The 17,175-nt window shown below is 34.7% G+C and overlaps 3 protein-coding genes across 3 annotated transcripts; 1 reads left to right on the top strand and 2 right to left on the bottom strand.

Annotated features, from left to right (window-relative positions):
* Positions 1-508: 508 nt before the first annotated feature.
* LOC140963509 (uncharacterized) lies at positions 509-3,984 on the top strand. Its single transcript, XM_073422858.1, has 2 exons — positions 509-823; positions 3,670-3,984. Exons 1-2 carry the CDS (start codon positions 656-658, stop codon positions 3,721-3,723), a joined length of 222 nt encoding a protein of 73 aa, XP_073278959.1. The 5' UTR covers positions 509-655; the 3' UTR covers positions 3,724-3,984.
* A 142-nt stretch (positions 3,985-4,126) lies between these two features.
* Positions 4,127-6,109, bottom strand: LOC140963508 (spermidine hydroxycinnamoyl transferase-like). The gene has a single exon (XM_073422857.1). It carries the CDS (start codon positions 5,727-5,729, stop codon positions 4,377-4,379), a length of 1,353 nt encoding a protein of 450 aa, XP_073278958.1. The 5' UTR covers positions 5,730-6,109; the 3' UTR covers positions 4,127-4,376.
* Positions 6,110-10,004: 3,895 nt separating this feature from the next.
* LOC140963380 (spermidine hydroxycinnamoyl transferase-like) lies at positions 10,005-12,634 on the bottom strand. Its single transcript, XM_073422682.1, has 2 exons — positions 12,298-12,634; positions 10,005-11,784 (listed from the first exon to the last, which is right to left on the bottom strand). Exon 2 carries the CDS (start codon positions 11,539-11,541, stop codon positions 10,189-10,191), a length of 1,353 nt encoding a protein of 450 aa, XP_073278783.1. The 5' UTR covers positions 11,542-11,784; positions 12,298-12,634; the 3' UTR covers positions 10,005-10,188.
* Positions 12,635-17,175: the final 4,541 nt, after the last annotated feature.

Genomic DNA, 17,175 nt, shown 5'->3' with positions numbered 1-17,175 from the left:
TGTCAACATGAGGGGGAGTGTACGTGACTGCACTCTTTTTCCCTTGCTTTGGTTTTTATCCCAATGAGTTTTTGCTAGTAAGGTTTTTAACGAGGCAGTATAAAAACACGTAATGAAGACAATCATTATGATCATCATCACAGGGGGAGTGCTGAAAAAATAATATTTAAAATGTGTGTATTGAATATTTGAATGTTGAAAATTGGGTAAAATTAGGTGTTGAATATTGAAATTTGTGTGTGATGATGAAGATAATGATGTAATTTATTTTTGGATTATTTGTAAAAATTTTCTATAAATAGATCTCTCATTTGTGAAGAAAATCACAATTGAGTTAAGAGAAAAATATTATAAAGTGTGTAGTGTGATAATTTTGAAAGTTTGAAATTTTTATTTTTTATCGTAAATTTTTACTTTTTCACAACACAAACTTATTAAAATAAATTATGACGTATTTGGTCAATTAAAATGTGTGTGGAGTCCATAGGCATTTCGACCTTTTGGATGGGTGGTTTCTTCTGAATTCGAACGAGGCCAAACTGAAATGACTAAAAACACCTTTCTCCAATTTCTAAGCTTTGAAGGGGAAGGATTTCGAGCGGCATAAGCAACAGACTGAAGAGTCACACATCGATAATTCTTGCTTCGAGCGAAGATGGGGGGAGGGATGGAAACGCACAAGAACCGTTGGATCGAGGATTGGTCCACGGCTAGAGAGAATCTGGAGCACAATTTCCGCTGGACCCGCCGCAATTTTGCGCTTGTCGGAATATTCGGCATCGCTATTCCCGTCCTCGTCTACAAGGGCATCGTCCGGGAATTCGTGAGATTTTCTTTTCGTTTTTGCTTTTATTTTTTTGAATTTTGGTCTGTTTGTGCCTATATTCCGCCTCTCGCGTAGTCTCCTTTTGCGATTTACGGTGATTTGAGTTGGCTTGATGGTTTTTCCAGAGAAATGTGATTGTGCCTTAGGTTTTATTTGTTTTTGGGTGGCTTTATGTTGAATTTTCCGTATGGTTTTGGAAGAACTTGTTTTACGGATTTATTAAGAGAGATATGTTGACCAGAAATATTAAGAATTGAGCTTTCCAGTTAAAAAATTAAGATTTTTCTACATATGATGGTAGGATTTCGTATGGCTGTCAATAGCAAGTTGATATCTATAAAAATAGTGGTGTAAAGGAGTGTTTTAATTCAAATCGTCCTGTACCACTATGCAGAAAAAAATATAAGATTTATGCTTGTTAGCTTGTGCTCGAAGTTACGGGAATATGGTGAGAAATTAGAATCATACGACATAGTTGAGGTTTTTTGGTAGTGTTAACAGTTGCGTAAATATGAACAGCTTAAATACAGTTAAGATCACTGACTTCAACTTCTGAATAACCACGATGAAGAAAGAAACATATAACTCTGACTAAGATACTCAAGCCCCCGAAACAAATGCTCGCAATATAAAAGGAGAAAACACTCGCACTCTTTATGTATCGTCTGGAATACTGATATTTTATGAAAAAATGTAACGTCTATGTATAATGATGTTCACCATTACAGCAGAGATGGCTTGATATTCAAGAGAATGTGTTTTCCAAAATCTCCAGATAATCTATTATTTTAAAAAGTTAATTACGAGATTTGGAGAAGGAAAGCAGTATAGGGAATCATATTTATTAACCTATATTCTAGGTAGTTAAGAAAGAAAACTTGAAAATCAGTTCTCGAGAGGAGAAAGATTAAGCATACCACATGAGACCAAGGTGTATATCTTGCAAGTTCTTCTGTAAATGTGTTCTTGTTTTAGATAATTTTTGATATGGGTGAGTTTCAAGTGGCGTACAAAATTGATGCTAGGTAGATTCTAGGTAATAAGGATTGACTGGGAATACAAACAAGCAAATACTAGCATATGATATGGCCATATGGGTAATTTACCTTTCTGCATTGCCAGGAGTTGAAAAGTAATATAGTTTTAATTTGGGAGTGCAAATAAATAATAGCTGACAAGGTTTAAACACGAGCGTGAAATTAATTTAACTCTTCGTATAAGATGTTCAAACAGAACTTATTAATTTAAAACTACTGAGTAGACCCAGTTCAGTTCCAATAGAGCAAGATACTCGCTTTATAAATACCTAACACCGATTTTGTAGCCTGTTTAAAACTTGCATGCATCACAGAGGTCAGAAACAAAAGTGGTGTTTCTATAAAAAAAAAAGAAAAAAAAGCTGGAACAGATACACCTTTGCCTCTGGCTCATGCTCTCTTAACTCAGTGTATATAATCTTTTGATGCTTTCCAAAAGTTGCACCAGTTTTGGACATTTATTACTAAAATTATCTTGTATTAAGAAACAGCTTCTTTTACTTATTATCTCTTCTCTCAATCTTGTTACACCTGCTTCATGTTTTCCTCTTCGTGATTGAAATTTTATGCAGAGAGTCGAGAAAATGTGTTCAGTTGACTTATCTTTTGATTTATGTATATACCTCTGAGAATAATACACCAACACACACAAACTTAATTTTTTTTCCGTACTTTTTCATAAAAGATAATTATATTCAAATACCTACGAAGCGTGTATTGGTTCTTCTTCTTGTGTTGCTGTTTGTTTGGGTTACGTGTCAATTGGATTTGAATTGGAACTTTTGTGTTTCGTATTTGTTGTGGTTGTATGAAAGTTGAATTATTAGTTAGTAATCAGGTGGTTTTATAAAGTGATATTTGTTTAGTTGTTGAACTCCTAAAACTCAACCGTGTTCTGTAATATTAACCGTAATCCTGGAACACGCAGAATATAACAGTCGTTCAACTTTGGCCAGTGGATTTGTTTGGTGTTTATAGATTAATTTGTTAGCCATCAACCATTCGATAGGATATGTTTTATTTGATGAATTGAGTTGAACTGGCCTGGTAACTAGTGTTTGAAGTGGACATCGTTCATAATTGTCTTTTAATTAACTTTTAGTATATTTCATCAAAAGTCATCGCTATTTTATTGATTGTTGAAGATAAGGTCTTAATTATGTAACATAATTTTGTGTTTCAACTTGAGAGCATGATCACTACTAGCTCCACCATCGAAGCTGCATATTGCATTGTTGAAACAATTAGTGGACTATACATGCGACTTCTCAGCAACTGCGCTGACTTGATTGTTGTGCATGAAATGGAGATAGCCCCGAGTTGATGGGCCTTGTTGCTCTGACTTGTTATATGACCTCTTAAGTGAAAACCTGTTGAATCATGGTTGTCATTTTTCTAGGCATGTACTTGGGGTATTACCTTTCATTTAACGCATCCAAGGCTACAAATCAAGTTGAAGCGCAGTTGGAAATCAATATCATAATGTAGTTGTTTCTATTGTCTAAACTGATAATTGACCTTTCTTCCTTTTCATGACAGCATCTAACATGCATAAATATTTGCATATGTGCTTATTTTCAAGAGTTGATCTCAAACCTGGAATGTAGATGCTTCTTTATTTCCTTGAGATGTTTTGTATATGGTAGACTTAAAATCAGCGGACCCCTAAAAGTTGTACTAGATGTTAAATTGGAGCTCCCAGTTTCTAAATTCTAAATATAGCCTTTATTTTAACATATTGTTTCTGCTTGTAGTTTGCATCTTTTAATCTAGAACTCATTCACCTTTTGCCAATTTCGATGACAGCATATGCAAGATGAGGATGCGGGAAGGCCATATAGGAAATTCGGATTCCTGTAATCATGCTACAGCTTCTATCTCAAATAAAATGTGCCAGCAAATGGAAAATTTAATGCATTTTCCTAGACCACTGAGTGCTTTTATCACTTTCTCGAATCGAGAACCTTTCTTTTACACATTACTCTATCTCACTCGTTAGACCTTTTTAATGGCCATCAAAATGGAATTCATTCGTGAATGTGATGTGTTCTGATGTTTTTAATCCTGTGACGGATGAATGGCTACATCTGTGATATATGAACTTATTTTATTGTGCTTCTACTAATATGCACCAACTATTAATTTTTGGTCGTGGACTAGTGGTATTGATTATTGTTCGTTATTTAGGTTGCACAGGTCTCATATAGGGTTCATCTGAATTAACAAAATTAGGCCTACAAGTGTGGCATAACAAAAGGTTAAGATTGAATGAAACTAAACTTGTTGGTTATATTTGGTCAACTGTTGCATGGAAGAACAACATTAATTTAAGTGATCAATGGAAACTCTACCGTACCTTCATTGCTTATTTGTAAAACATTTACAAACACTAAAAGCTTGGGTTGCAGACATCGGTGTAGAAAGTACATGTTGATGATTACAGAGACGAGAACATGGTACTTGAGTTACTTATGATTATTAAACTTCTCTATCATAGTGCCAGTTCCTAGTTTTTAAATATCTTCATAGAAGAATTTTTTGAAATCTTCCATAAAATCAGCTTGCAGGCATAGTGCAACAACCATAGAGCCATCCCCATCACGCCCTGGTAAGATCAAAGAATCACCGTCACAATCATGAGTTCCGGGGCCCATAAATATTTCCTTCCCCCAACCAAAATCAAGGCCATAGAGTGGAAGTGCCATCCAGCTTATTACCGCTAGATTTGGATTCCCATAAAATGGCCCTTGATTTGTCTTCATGGCATGTATATCTTGGAATCTTGAAAAATCTTTAAGATTTTTCAAGTGATCGAGAGTGGAATACACAAACTCGCTTGAGACTCTATTTATTGCTTCTCTTATTCTGCTTGCAGCATAGCCTGATGGTCTTGTGACAAGATCCCCCGAGCAACCAGTCGCAACCACATCAACTATTGCATTGCCAAAGTAATTTTGAGGTAATGGTGGTTGAACTCGATTACGTATATCTAAACAGATTGCCAGTCCAGTTGACTGCTCGTATCTGTGTCCACGAGCTCTGCATGCACACCTCCATATGTGTGCTGCTATGGCCTCATATCGTGTAAAAACACGATCACCATCATTAAATGACCTCGTTCTGTTAGCTTTGTTCTTGAGCATTTCAACTTGGATTTTTGTCACCTTCAACATGGCAACAGTAGTTTCCTTTTTCCTCTCATTTTCACAACTGCATTGGCCAATCAGAAGGGGTGGAGGATCAAATTGCTCGTGCTCGTAGCACGGTTGCGCAGATGGAGGATCCCCAGCTCGCAACAATTTCCTATCAAGAAAAGGTGCATTTCCTAATGAATCTCCGCGAGCCAGGTTAGCCCATTCAAAGATAAAATGAAGGGCACTTTGCCCATCAACCACAGCATGGGATATAGAGTAATTTAGAGCAATCCCACCACACCTGAATTTAGTTAGCTGCACAATGACCAAGGGGATTTCTTCAATAGGGGCTTTGTAGTTTATTGGATGAATAAGGTGATGAAAATGGGGAGATGCAGTGAAATCACCGAGGATATCTAAGTCAGCGTCGGTCTCTGCTTCTATAAGCTGAACACCCTTCCCATTGCACTCAAGCATGAGGTGAGCCCCATCTAGCCATCGCAAACGACCTGCCAATGGGTAAAAATGCACCAAGATCCTGCTCAAAGAGGTTCTTAAGGTTGTGAAAATGGTGTCTTTTTGTGTGAGCCAAGTTCCTGACGGCCGGTAAAAGTATATTGTTGGGATGTGAGCAAGAACACCGGTTTGATCGAATTCCGTCAAGGGCATAAGGCCATTCCATGTTGGCTCTGCTGGCTGGACTAGGCAAGAGTTATTCAACACAACTCGCATATTTCTAATATAATACTAGTTGATCTTTTGATAGATTGCAGTTCTTGTGTGGCATTTAATGTGTCATACTTTTGTGCCTTTTTTTGTCTCGTGCCCTTATTTTCAGGTAACTGAAACTGGGTTTTGAACGTGTGATGGGTTTAGTTACCATCAATAAAGGCTTTTGGATGGAATGAGCTTTCCATGACTTCTAGTTTGTCCTTTTTGCTTTAGGACACTTTCCACTCCGATAGCCGATTTTTCAGTTTCCCCATCTTGGGTTTCCCGCATTTGCCTTAAAATTTTTATTCACACAACAACGATTGCCCGCGATGGACGAAGAATTTAGCGGCCATCCATGTACAATGTCTTTCCGAGGGAGAAACACTAATTTGTTTGGAATGATTGATTAAAGCTTTTATTCTAAAAGACCATTTGAAAAGACAAATAAGAAACAAGGAAATAAGGGCTGTGAGTGTATTTTTTAGCAATTGAAAGTCACGAAATTGAATTTATACTCCAATTGTAGATATAATATGTATTTTTGTAGAAAGCGATATGACATGTGTTGTAACATTTCATGTTAGCAATCTTGATTTTGATGTTAACAAAACTTGTTATCTTATTTCTAATGAATTTAACTAAGTGCGCAGAAAGCAATATCCACACCTTCGGTCCATCTTCTTCCACATCTCTACACATCTACAATAAATTTCTTTCTCTTACACGATTTTAGTCTTGATTTAAGGTAAGTTTTTTCGCTTCAATTCTTGGTAAATTTCTAAGTGTTAGATAAGATCATGAATATTGTTAACTTAGTCAGATTGTAAGTTTTTTTTGGTAGATTTGTTAAATTTTAAAAGTAATTTTTTTTTATTTTACTGAAAAAATTAGCGACGGATTATGTCTAAACTATCGTTAAAGTTAGCGACGTGTTTTGACTAAACAGTCGTTATAATTAGCAATGGTTTATGATATAGTTTCCGTTGCTACACTTTCGACAACACCCTCAATTACAACAGTTTTAATTTGCCTACGACAACGGATTTTATCTGTTGTTGTTCAGCGTTTTTGTTGTAGTGATGCCTTAATGGACGTGTTTATTCACCATACAACTCTTACATGTGTTCATAAATGTCAATTGCATTTACAGTTTTCTCAAACCGTCTCTGCAACTCATTTGACATAGAAGCCAACATATAGCTCTTAGCTTGTAGATCATGGTCCCACCATTTTTCAAGCTTAGCCAATTCCTCCGTAAGGGCATTGACAGTAGCTTCTTTTGGATGAGATTTCTTGAGCACATTTGCTATTTTCTCATAGTTTTAAACGATTTTTAACTATATCAGCCAGTCGTTGTAGTTAGGACCTGTTAGTTTGTTTGGATCAAGCATAACAAATAGAGGATTTCGCGACGACATTGTAGATATACTTAAATAGAAACATAATAAACGTTACTAACTATTTTAAAATATTTTGTAAACATATAATATGAATTTTTGTTTTTATGAATTGTCTCACACTATTTTGTCATTTTCACCATACTTTGATGAAAACGAGATCCAATTTTTTTAGTGAGTACGCAAGACCCAATTGCTAAATCATGATCTCGAATAATATCAGTCAATCATAATTTTCAAAAGATAAAGCTCATTTGTAACCCCTTGCAGCCTTTACGTAATTTTGCCTCATGTTTGAGGAGGGTCCAATAATATAATCACCTTATCCATCAATGTTGAACCTTAGTGGACGGTTGTTATAAGATCTTCCAGTATTATAAACTGAAGTCATGGGAGTTCCACCTATTTCACATCGAATATGTCAGTGGAAGTCACAGCTTTCCGGCATCAAAGCTTTCCCAATAATATGAGCCATACACTGACCGTGGGTAGCGTTTATCATGCAACCACTGTTGATGGAAGATAAGAAAATATTAAACTTTCTTTTAATTTTTTTAATGGGCTTGATTTAAATTTTGGATCTTATTTAAAATGAGGGATTTTAATTTTAAAAATTTGTCTCAATTTTCATAAAACATCAATTTTGACCCATAAATTTTGAAAAACGTCTCGAGGACTCCTCTGGGGCAAGGCGGCCCAAGACAATCTCGGGCGCCCTGCCCGTGTGCATTTTGCACTGCCCGGTTAGTTTGAGCAGCGTGGTTGCCCGTGGAAAGGGCTGTGCGCTGCCCTGCTTGCCTTGATTTTTTATTTTTTATTTTTAAAAAATAAAACTTGGGCAGGTAGCGTATTGCTTTCCCTTGGTGGCAAGCAGTCTTTTTTTTTCATATGACGATGCCTTCCCTGAGCGGCAAACAATATCTTTTTTCATATGACCTCAATGAAATATTTATAGAGAATGATTTCTGATCACATCAGGAGTACTTCTCCTATTAGGATTCATAATCCTACTCCCATTAAGATTCTTTACTTCCATTATTAAAATTATCATGTTTAATATATTATGTAAGGTCAACGACGATATACCGAAGGTATAAATCTTGTTTATATAATGAAAATTGAAAATTTGAATTCAAAATTTCCACTGATCCATTTTTGTCAGCTACTAGTTTAATGAACTCTTTTACCAAAACAGACAGTTCAACTATTCTTATTTAATATGCAATAATGCTAACTTTCAGAACTATGAATATATGGAATCAACTTATAAGCTCCATGATACGCAATCCGTTTGATTTCCATCATACTATAATCGATAAATTCAACTCATTGAATTTGACTATCACAACAGAAACATAGAATCTGATACTTGTGTGTCGTTTAATGGTTCAGAGATACTGCTAGCCGTGAATTCATATCTCCATATGATTAAGAATTACATTTATTTTTATTCGAACTTACCTTAATTAACCTAATTTTTTTCATCGACCACTTGATCAAGAATGTCAGAACTTAAGTCTGATTACACCCATCGGATAATGGAAAGAGCGTTTGGTAGTATCGCCCCATTATCCCCTAAGTATCACTGATAGTGCTATGGTTAGCGTATAGTACGGTCCTTATATAACCCGATCGAATTTACAACCATTGGTATATCGAGAGTTGCATTTGAATTCGGTAACGATGTGATGTATTTTTGAGTAATAATAGTGACATGATATGTACAACTAGGAAAACATTTTTCTCTAAAACACGTGTTTTGCTCTGGCCATAGACTCCTTGCACTATTAACTCATCGGATCACATAGAATATCTTTATCCATATGAAAACGGTGAATCCCCGACTAGTATTTCGAAACTACACCCAACATCATCACCAGGAATCCTCAATGAAGTCGGTAAACGGATCAAAGTACATGATAGTAAGCAAAACCTATACGTTGTCCCGGGTCGGACTAATGATGTACAACTATAACCATGGATTATTTCACTCGATAAGTAATAACCACTTGGACAGTCTGAGGGAAGGTTGTTCAATGTATCATCAAATGATCGTTCATCTGTATGAATGGACATCTCATGCCCTTACTAATGATATGGTGTTTACATCACAGATGCTAGTCTCAAGCTCAATCGACATTTATCCTTATTTTAGGTAGCTGATTCGACTAGGAACTTGTTTAAAATATACGATATACTTCTTAATGAGTTTCATGATATTACGTTCTGAGACAGACCTCATGATGCTTTTAATATATCAAGGGCTTTATATATGCCGCTTGCACGAATATCCAATTAAAGTAAATGTCGTAATTGAATGAAACCGTAAAATGTTATTAAATTAAAGATTTCTTTACATTTGAGTCCATTAAGCTCAAGCCAAATATTGGTTCGCTTGGAACCTACTCTAACAATGAAAACATCTTACAAGCATAAATGTTTGGAATGTAGATGCTTCTACATTTCCTTGAGATATTATGATGACAACACAATGCTAGATGAGGATGCTTGGAAGCCATATAGGAAACTCGGGTGGGTCTGTATTCACTCTTCAGCTTTTCTCTCGAGTAAATGTGCAAGTAAATGGAAGATCTAAAGCATTTACCTGAACCGCTGAGTATTGTGTCACTTTCTCAAATTGAGAACTTTATTTTATATGACTCTTTCTCGCTCGCTAGACCTTATTGGTGGCCATCAAAGTGGAATCAGTTTATGTATGCATGTGTTCAATTGTTTTTAGTCCTTTGTGACTGGGATGAATGGTCATATCTGTGATAGATGAACTTATTTTATTGTGCTGCATTTTTTTAGCTGTGGCATTGGTCCCTCATAGCTAGGGATCATATGATGGCAACTGATTCTTAAAAGAACAACATTAATTTAAGTAATCAGCAGAAACTACCATACCTTCTGTTTTATTTATGAAACATTTACATCTCTCATAATACTACTAAATGCTAGAGTAGCAGATATATGTGTCGAAAGTAGATCATATCGAGACATAAAGAAATAAGGTACGTAGAATTGGAGTTATTTATCATCATTTAACATCTCTCTGATGGTGAAGATTCCTGGTTGGTTTAAATATCTTCGTAGAAGAACTTTTTGAAATCTTCCATGCGATTAGCTTGCAGGCACAATGCAACAAACGTGGAGCCATCTCCATCATGCCCTGGTAAGACTAAAGAATCACCATCACAAGCATGAGTTCCAGGGATCATAAAGATTTCCTTTCCCCAACCAAAATCAACGCCATAGACCGGAAGTGTCATCCAGCTTATTACCCCTAGATTTGGATTCCCATAGAATGGCCCTTGATTCGTGTTCATGGGATGTATATCTTGTAATCCTGAGAAATCTTCAAGATTCTTCAAGTAATCAAGACTGGAATGCACAAACTCGCTCGAGACAGTATTTATTGCTTCTCTTATTCTGCTTGCAGCATAGCCTGATGGTCTTGTTACAAGGTCTCCCGAGTAACCAGTCGCAATCACATCAACTGTTGCATTGCCGAAGTACTTTCGAGGTAATGGTGGTTCAACTCGATTGCGTATATCTACACAAACTGCCAATCCGGTTGGCTGCTCATATACGTGCTCACGAGCCCTACAGGCACACCTCCATATGTGTGCTGCTATGGCCTCGTATCGTGTAAAGACGCGATCATTATCATTATATGGCCTCGTTCTGTTAGCTTCATTCTTGAGCATTTCAACCTGGATTTTTGTCAGCTTAAATATTGCATCTGTAGTTTCCTTTTCCCTCTCGTTTTCACAGCTGGATTGGCCAACCAGAAGCGGAGGAGAATCAAACTGCTCGTGCTCAAAGCACGGTTTCGCAGATGGAAGATCCCCAGCCCGCAGAAATTTCCTATCAAGAAAAGGTGCATTGCCTAATGAATCTCCTCGAGCCAGGTTGGCCCATTCTGAGATAAAATGAAGGGCACTTTGCCCATCAACCACAGCATCGGATATAGAGTAACTTAGAGCAATCCCACCACACTTGAAGTTAGTAAGCTGCACAAAGACCAAGGGGATTTCTTCGATAGGGGCTTTGTAGTTTATTGGAGGAGTAAGGTGATGAAAATGAGGAGATGGTGTGAAATCACCGAAGATATCTAAGTTAGCATCAGCCTCTGCTTCTATGAGCTGAACACCCTTCCCATTGCACTCAAGCACGAGGCGAGCCCCATCTAGCCATCGCAGACGGCCTGCTAATGGGTAAAAATGAACCAAAATTCTGCTTAGAGAGGTTCTTATAGTTTTATAGATGGTCCCTTTTTGTGTGAGCCAATTTCCTGTAGGCCGATAAAAGTACATAGTTCGGACGTGAGCAAGAAACCCGGTTTGATCGAATTCTGTTAAGGGCATTGGTCCATTCCATGTTGGCTCCGCTGGCTGGACTAGGCAAGAACTAATCAACACAACTTTCATATTTAAAATATATTCGATCTTCGGATATAGTTTAGTTCCTGCCTGGCATTGATTATGTCTTGTGACCTTGTTTTTTAGGAAGCTGGAACTTGGATTTTGAACAATGTGATAGGTTTAGTTACCATCAATGGTGGAGGCTTTTGGATGGAATACGTTTTCCATGACTGCTAGTTATTCCTTCATTTGGCTTTAGGTACACAGTCCACTCCTTCAGAAGCTTAAAGTGTCCCCATCTCTGATTTCCTGCATATTTGCCTTAAAAATCTTAATAAAAAGGTATGATTAGTTGTCATAATTGCTCCAAAACAATTAATGTGAAGCGAAATGGAGAATTTTCCGGTAATATATATATATATATATATATATGGAACGAGTTCCCGCCGTCGAGGTAGAGTGTGTTTGGATGGAGACATTGTGCATAGAAAGAACTAGGAAATATGTCTTTAATGTTTCTGTTTCAGCTTCTATTTGGAAACTTGTACTTATTTTCTTGAGAAAAACACTCTAGTGAAATACTTATCATGTATGGAAAAGAATTGATTCAGATATGAATTATGCATGAAAACGTATAAGATTCGATTCGTTTGCACCTTTAAATTAATACAGAAAGGACCACACCAAATTAATACAGATATGATCATGGTTTCAGTTTGTGAACGCCACCATCGTCGCCGGTCGCTCGGATTACACGTAAAATTTATACGGAATAAAAATACTGAACGTACATGCCATAAAAGAAGATGAAGGAAGACTCACCAAATTGAGGATTACAAGCTTACCAAAAACCAATGAACAAAAGTAGCTAGAGATGCATAGGTCCCAAACTATGACGAATTGGACAAGAAAGTAAGGTGGTAGATATTCACAGAATGGAGGCTTAGCGTTGCTTAAATACACGGCTTCAGGAAGGGATATGAACCAACAAATGATTTTAATATTTGATAATTAATAATATTTATTATATAATATTTTTTCCTATCTCAATTTGGATTAAGATTGAAGATAAATTTAGAAATATTCGTTTTTTCTAGTCTTCCGTGTCATAAAATTTACGACTCCTTGAAATTTTGGTTACCACTATAATCAAAATTGTCTCCTAAATACTGTATTTTTCAAGTTTTGACAAATTTAATAATTTTTTTATGTAAGTACTAATGTGACACTATAAAAGTAAGTGCATGCACTACATCATGGAAAAACCACTTTAATTGTGAAAAAATAAAACAAAAATAGTAGAATATATAAAACAAAAATTTGACAACATTGAGAATGAAAATTGCAAAGAGGCAAAATAAAATTGTAAGTTTTCATATATATATATATATATATATATATTGATCGAGAATATCATTTGTAATTCTGGAGATATGTATTTTTTATTATTTAAGTTAAGTATTGGAACATTTTCATTATGTTAGGACCTTTTGATTTATAAATTATCAAATACAATTACAGTTTGTATACTTATAAAAAAAAACTATCATGGAATATTTTTTCCCTCTTGTTTTTTTTATAAATATTTTGGTTAATTCGTAATTCATGTCAATTATTTTAATATATTGGTAGATAAATTTACTTAAATTTATTATAATAATAAAAATAGACACGAATTCAAAATTGTTTAAATCTATATTTTACTGAACCGTATGTTCTATTTGTAAATAATAATAATAAAAAAAAGTAAGATATATAAAATTATGCTGTCAACTGTATGACATGGTTGGGTTTTTTTAATGCTCTTTCACATTTGAATCGAAGACCTTTTTTTGTCATTATTATTTTATTTTTTGATAATATTAGATCATTTTTTGTCATTATAATATTAATTTTTTTATAATATTTGACCACAATTCAAAATGGATAACGATATATATCTCTATATATGGTCAAGGTTTTTAGTTTTGATACGCAACTTTCCTTTACTATATATAGTTATTCCGTGTGGATCAACACCACCCATATACGTAAGTGTATTTTTTTTTTTTGGATATCATATGCGTAAGTGTATTTATGCAAAAAGGCTTGTGCAAATGTTTTTTTAAGAACATCTAAAGGATGTCTTTTTTAGGAGGTGTTCGAGTTGATATCGATTTTGTATAATAAATTGTTTTTTAAGAAATGACCTCTTTTAATTACATGAAATCTAAAGGATGTTGCCGAGTGATGTTCGAGTTGGTGGATATGTATATACTAGCATCTTTTGGTATGTGATGTTTGTATATATATTATAATTTTTTGAAATTAAATAATATTTTTGTTAAACATCTAGATACCATATCAAAATAGAAAAATTAAAAAAATAATTTTTTGTAATAATTTTTTTAATGTTAAAGGTCATATGATAATTTAAAAATTAAAAAAATATAGAGAAGGATAAAGGGATATTTTTATTGAAATATAATAGTATAGAATTTGTTTTTTACTAAATTATTTTTTTATGATATTTTTTTATTAAATAAAGATAAAGTATTTTTGTTATTTTATAGGGGCATTTTTTGTTTATGAAAAATCACATGATGATCTTAAAATTAGTTCCTCTAGATACCAAATCTATTATACATATTATAAATATACATCAAGGAAGTACTTTTATGAAGAAAATTTGTGTGATGTGAGTTGAAGGTTTCACATGACTTTGATATGACATTATATATATGATATTTTTGACTACCGAATATTATGTAGGACTACACACAAAATTGGTTTGACATTTTTCTCGACATACATTTCAAACACGTTGGGATAGAATTAGAGTTAGAGGAGGCGAATAAACTCTAATAAAATTTTTATCTAAAAATGTTTTTAACAGTTTTGATGTTCTAAAAAAAAAAATTTAACAGTGATAACCCCGAATTGAAGTGAGTTGTTACAAAACATTGTAAAACCAAAGTCTTCTAGTCGAAACCTTCCTGAGTGGAAGAATGAGTGACGTATGTTTCTCCGAACATACATAAAAACACTAATTTTAGTATTTAAGGATCAAATTTAAATTATCGAGTGAAATAAAGACATTAAGCATTTTAATTAGCAAATTTTGAAAAGTGAGGGGATTTAAATACTTCCACTCGAGATATAATTGTTAGAGTAGATGCCCTACAAGCCAACTGTTGGCTAGGGATTTTATTGACTCAGTTGTAATAAACAATCTTTATTTTTAATATAATTCATTATTTCATGGTTTGTTGTTTCTTTATCTGTATACCTATGTGAACAACATAGATAAAGACCTTGATTGTACTTTAATACAAATGAATCGTACTTCGATGTTGAAACTTATTTGTAAACACTGTATGATCTAAATTCGTTCTTAGTCGATTCAGCCGCATAAAACATGGATAAAGGTCGTTTGAACTCGAGATTAGCATCTGTGATGTTGTGTACTGCGTTTCTTGGTAAGGGCTTAGAGATGTCCAAACATGCAGATGGGTAGTCATATGATGATTATACTGAACAACCCTCCCTCGGACTTTCCAAGTGGTTATCATTCATCGAGAGGATAAGTCTGTGGTTATGATTGTACACCAATAGTCCTTACGACCCAGGACAAAACTGAGCCTCTATATGCTAGGGTCGTGCTTTGACTCGTTTACCGACTCCAGAAGAATCATCAGGTGGCGAGATTGGGTACAATTGCGACACATATAGGAGCCATTGCATTGTAGTCGGGGATTCACCGCTCACCTACGGGTGTTGATATCCTATGTGATCTGATGAAATTATAATGTATGGAATCTCTTGCCAGAGTATGAGATGTACGTTAGAGAAGGAGTTCTCCAACAGTACATGCAATGCCACTATTTATATTTATCACATAGTTATCGAATTAATATGCAACCCTCGGTGAACTAATGGTTGCAGATTCGATCGGGATATATTAGATGAAGGGACCGTACTGTACGTTAATCATAATCGACTGGTTCTTGCAGGCACTATCAGTAATACATAGGGAATCATGAGACGATGCTACTAGACGCTCTTACCATGGTTCTAGGGTTTAATCAGAAATATGAATTCTGACATTCTCATGATCAATTGTTGATACATGAAATGGGGCAAATTAGGGTAAGCCCAAATAAAGGATTATATCTTGAATCACAAGGAGTTGTGAACTCACGGCTAGCTGTATCCCTGAACCATTGAGGGTCACACAAGCACTGAATCGTTTATTCCCGTTGAGAGAATAAATTCAAGAAGTTGAATTTATATTATGATATAGTAAATTCAAGGAGTTGAATTTATGATAATTAAATTTTGAGAGAATAAATTCAAGTAGTTAAATTTATAAAATTTGAGAATTTAATTTATTAAACTCAAAAGTTGGATTTATTAAATATTAAATATTGGAGGTGATAAATTCAAAGAGTTAAATTTATAATTTAAATATTAAATTCAAATGTTGAATTCATAAATGATTTAAATTAAGTGTAATTCATCTTAATATTTGATATTAAATGCATGGAAGATAATCGAGAGCCTTGACCAATGTGTTATGTGTATGTTAGGATATTTTAATGTTTTATTCATTTTGTTAATATTTGATATTATTAAAGTGGACCTGGTTTATGGCCCGTTCCCACCCCATGAGATGTATCCCTTATGTTCCATGACTATTTAAATGTAATTATTAGAAATAGTGGGATATGAAAACTGGAAGATGGTAGGCCCGGTGAATAAGATGAAGACATGTAAAATATTGGAAGCTCTTGTAATAGTTGAATTTGCATCCCTGTATTCACCTAGGTTTTGGACATGGATCCATGTATGGCTCACATGAATATAATAGTGTTGGCGATCGATCATCCTTATTTGTTGTTGAATGTCATAGTATGATATATGCGATATATAGTAGTATGCATGTATGTATATTATTAAATAATATAGTTGCATGAATTCGGCAAATAAGATTCAAAATTTATTTCAAACCGAAAAAGTAAAAATTAAAAGAGTTTAATTTTTCCTTTCCTTCCATCAACCGTGGTTGCATGTTGATCGCTACCCGCGGACAGTGTATGGCTCATATTATTGGGGAGGCTTGGACGCCGGAAAGCTGTGACTTCCACCAGACATATGATGTGAATTGAGTGGAACTCCCATGACTTCGGCTCATATTATTTAGGGAACTCATGGCGACCGTCCACTAAAATTCAATATTGATGGGTTGGTTTGACACGTGAAAATAAACGACGTCATATTATTGGGTCCTTATTAAACGTGAGGCAAAACACGCAGAGGTTGCATATGGATGCAATTGGATTCTACCTTTTAGAAATTATAATTGGCTGATATTATTCGAGATTATAATTGGCTAATTGGACTCTACGTGCCCACTAAGGAAATACGATTTCCCTTTTTCATCAGAGGGTGGTGAAAATTTCAAAATAGTCGTAGTGAAATTTATAAAATGAAATCCATAATTTATATCTTTGAATTATTTTAAAATTATCAGTAACCATTATCTGTTTTCATTTTCAGTATATTTACGATGTCTACTCGTAACCCGCTTTGAATCATTCTCAATCAAAACAAATTGACTGGCCCTAACTATCATGACTGGTTTCGAAATTTAAAGATTGTTCTGAACTCCGAAAGGATTGCGTATGTGCTTGATAAGAAGCCACCAAAGGAGAAAGCTCC

Source organism: Primulina huaijiensis, chromosome 17 (assembly GCF_012295235.1).
Source record: "Primulina huaijiensis isolate GDHJ02 chromosome 17, ASM1229523v2, whole genome shotgun sequence".
Classification (NCBI taxonomy): domain Eukaryota; kingdom Viridiplantae; phylum Streptophyta; class Magnoliopsida; order Lamiales; family Gesneriaceae; genus Primulina; species Primulina huaijiensis.
Note: the sequence above shows the minus strand (reverse complement) of the source record. Positions and strands in the feature narration are given on the sequence as shown.

What these genes read in the sequence shown, in the direction of transcription:
- LOC140963509 (XM_073422858.1), top strand. Translation starts at nt 656, where the DNA reads ATGGGGGGAGGGATGGAAACGCACAAGAACCGTTGGATCGAGGATTGG. An exon ending in AGGGCATCGTCCGGGAATTC is followed by an intron (nt 824 to 3,669) that starts GTGAGATTTTCT and finishes TTTCGATGACAG; the next exon opens with CATATGCAAGATGAGGATGC.
- LOC140963380 (XM_073422682.1), bottom strand. Translation starts at nt 11,541, where the DNA reads ATGAAAGTTGTGTTGATTAGTTCTTGCCTAGTCCAGCCAGCGGAGCCA.
- LOC140963508 (XM_073422857.1), bottom strand. Translation starts at nt 5,729, where the DNA reads ATGCGAGTTGTGTTGAATAACTCTTGCCTAGTCCAGCCAGCAGAGCCA.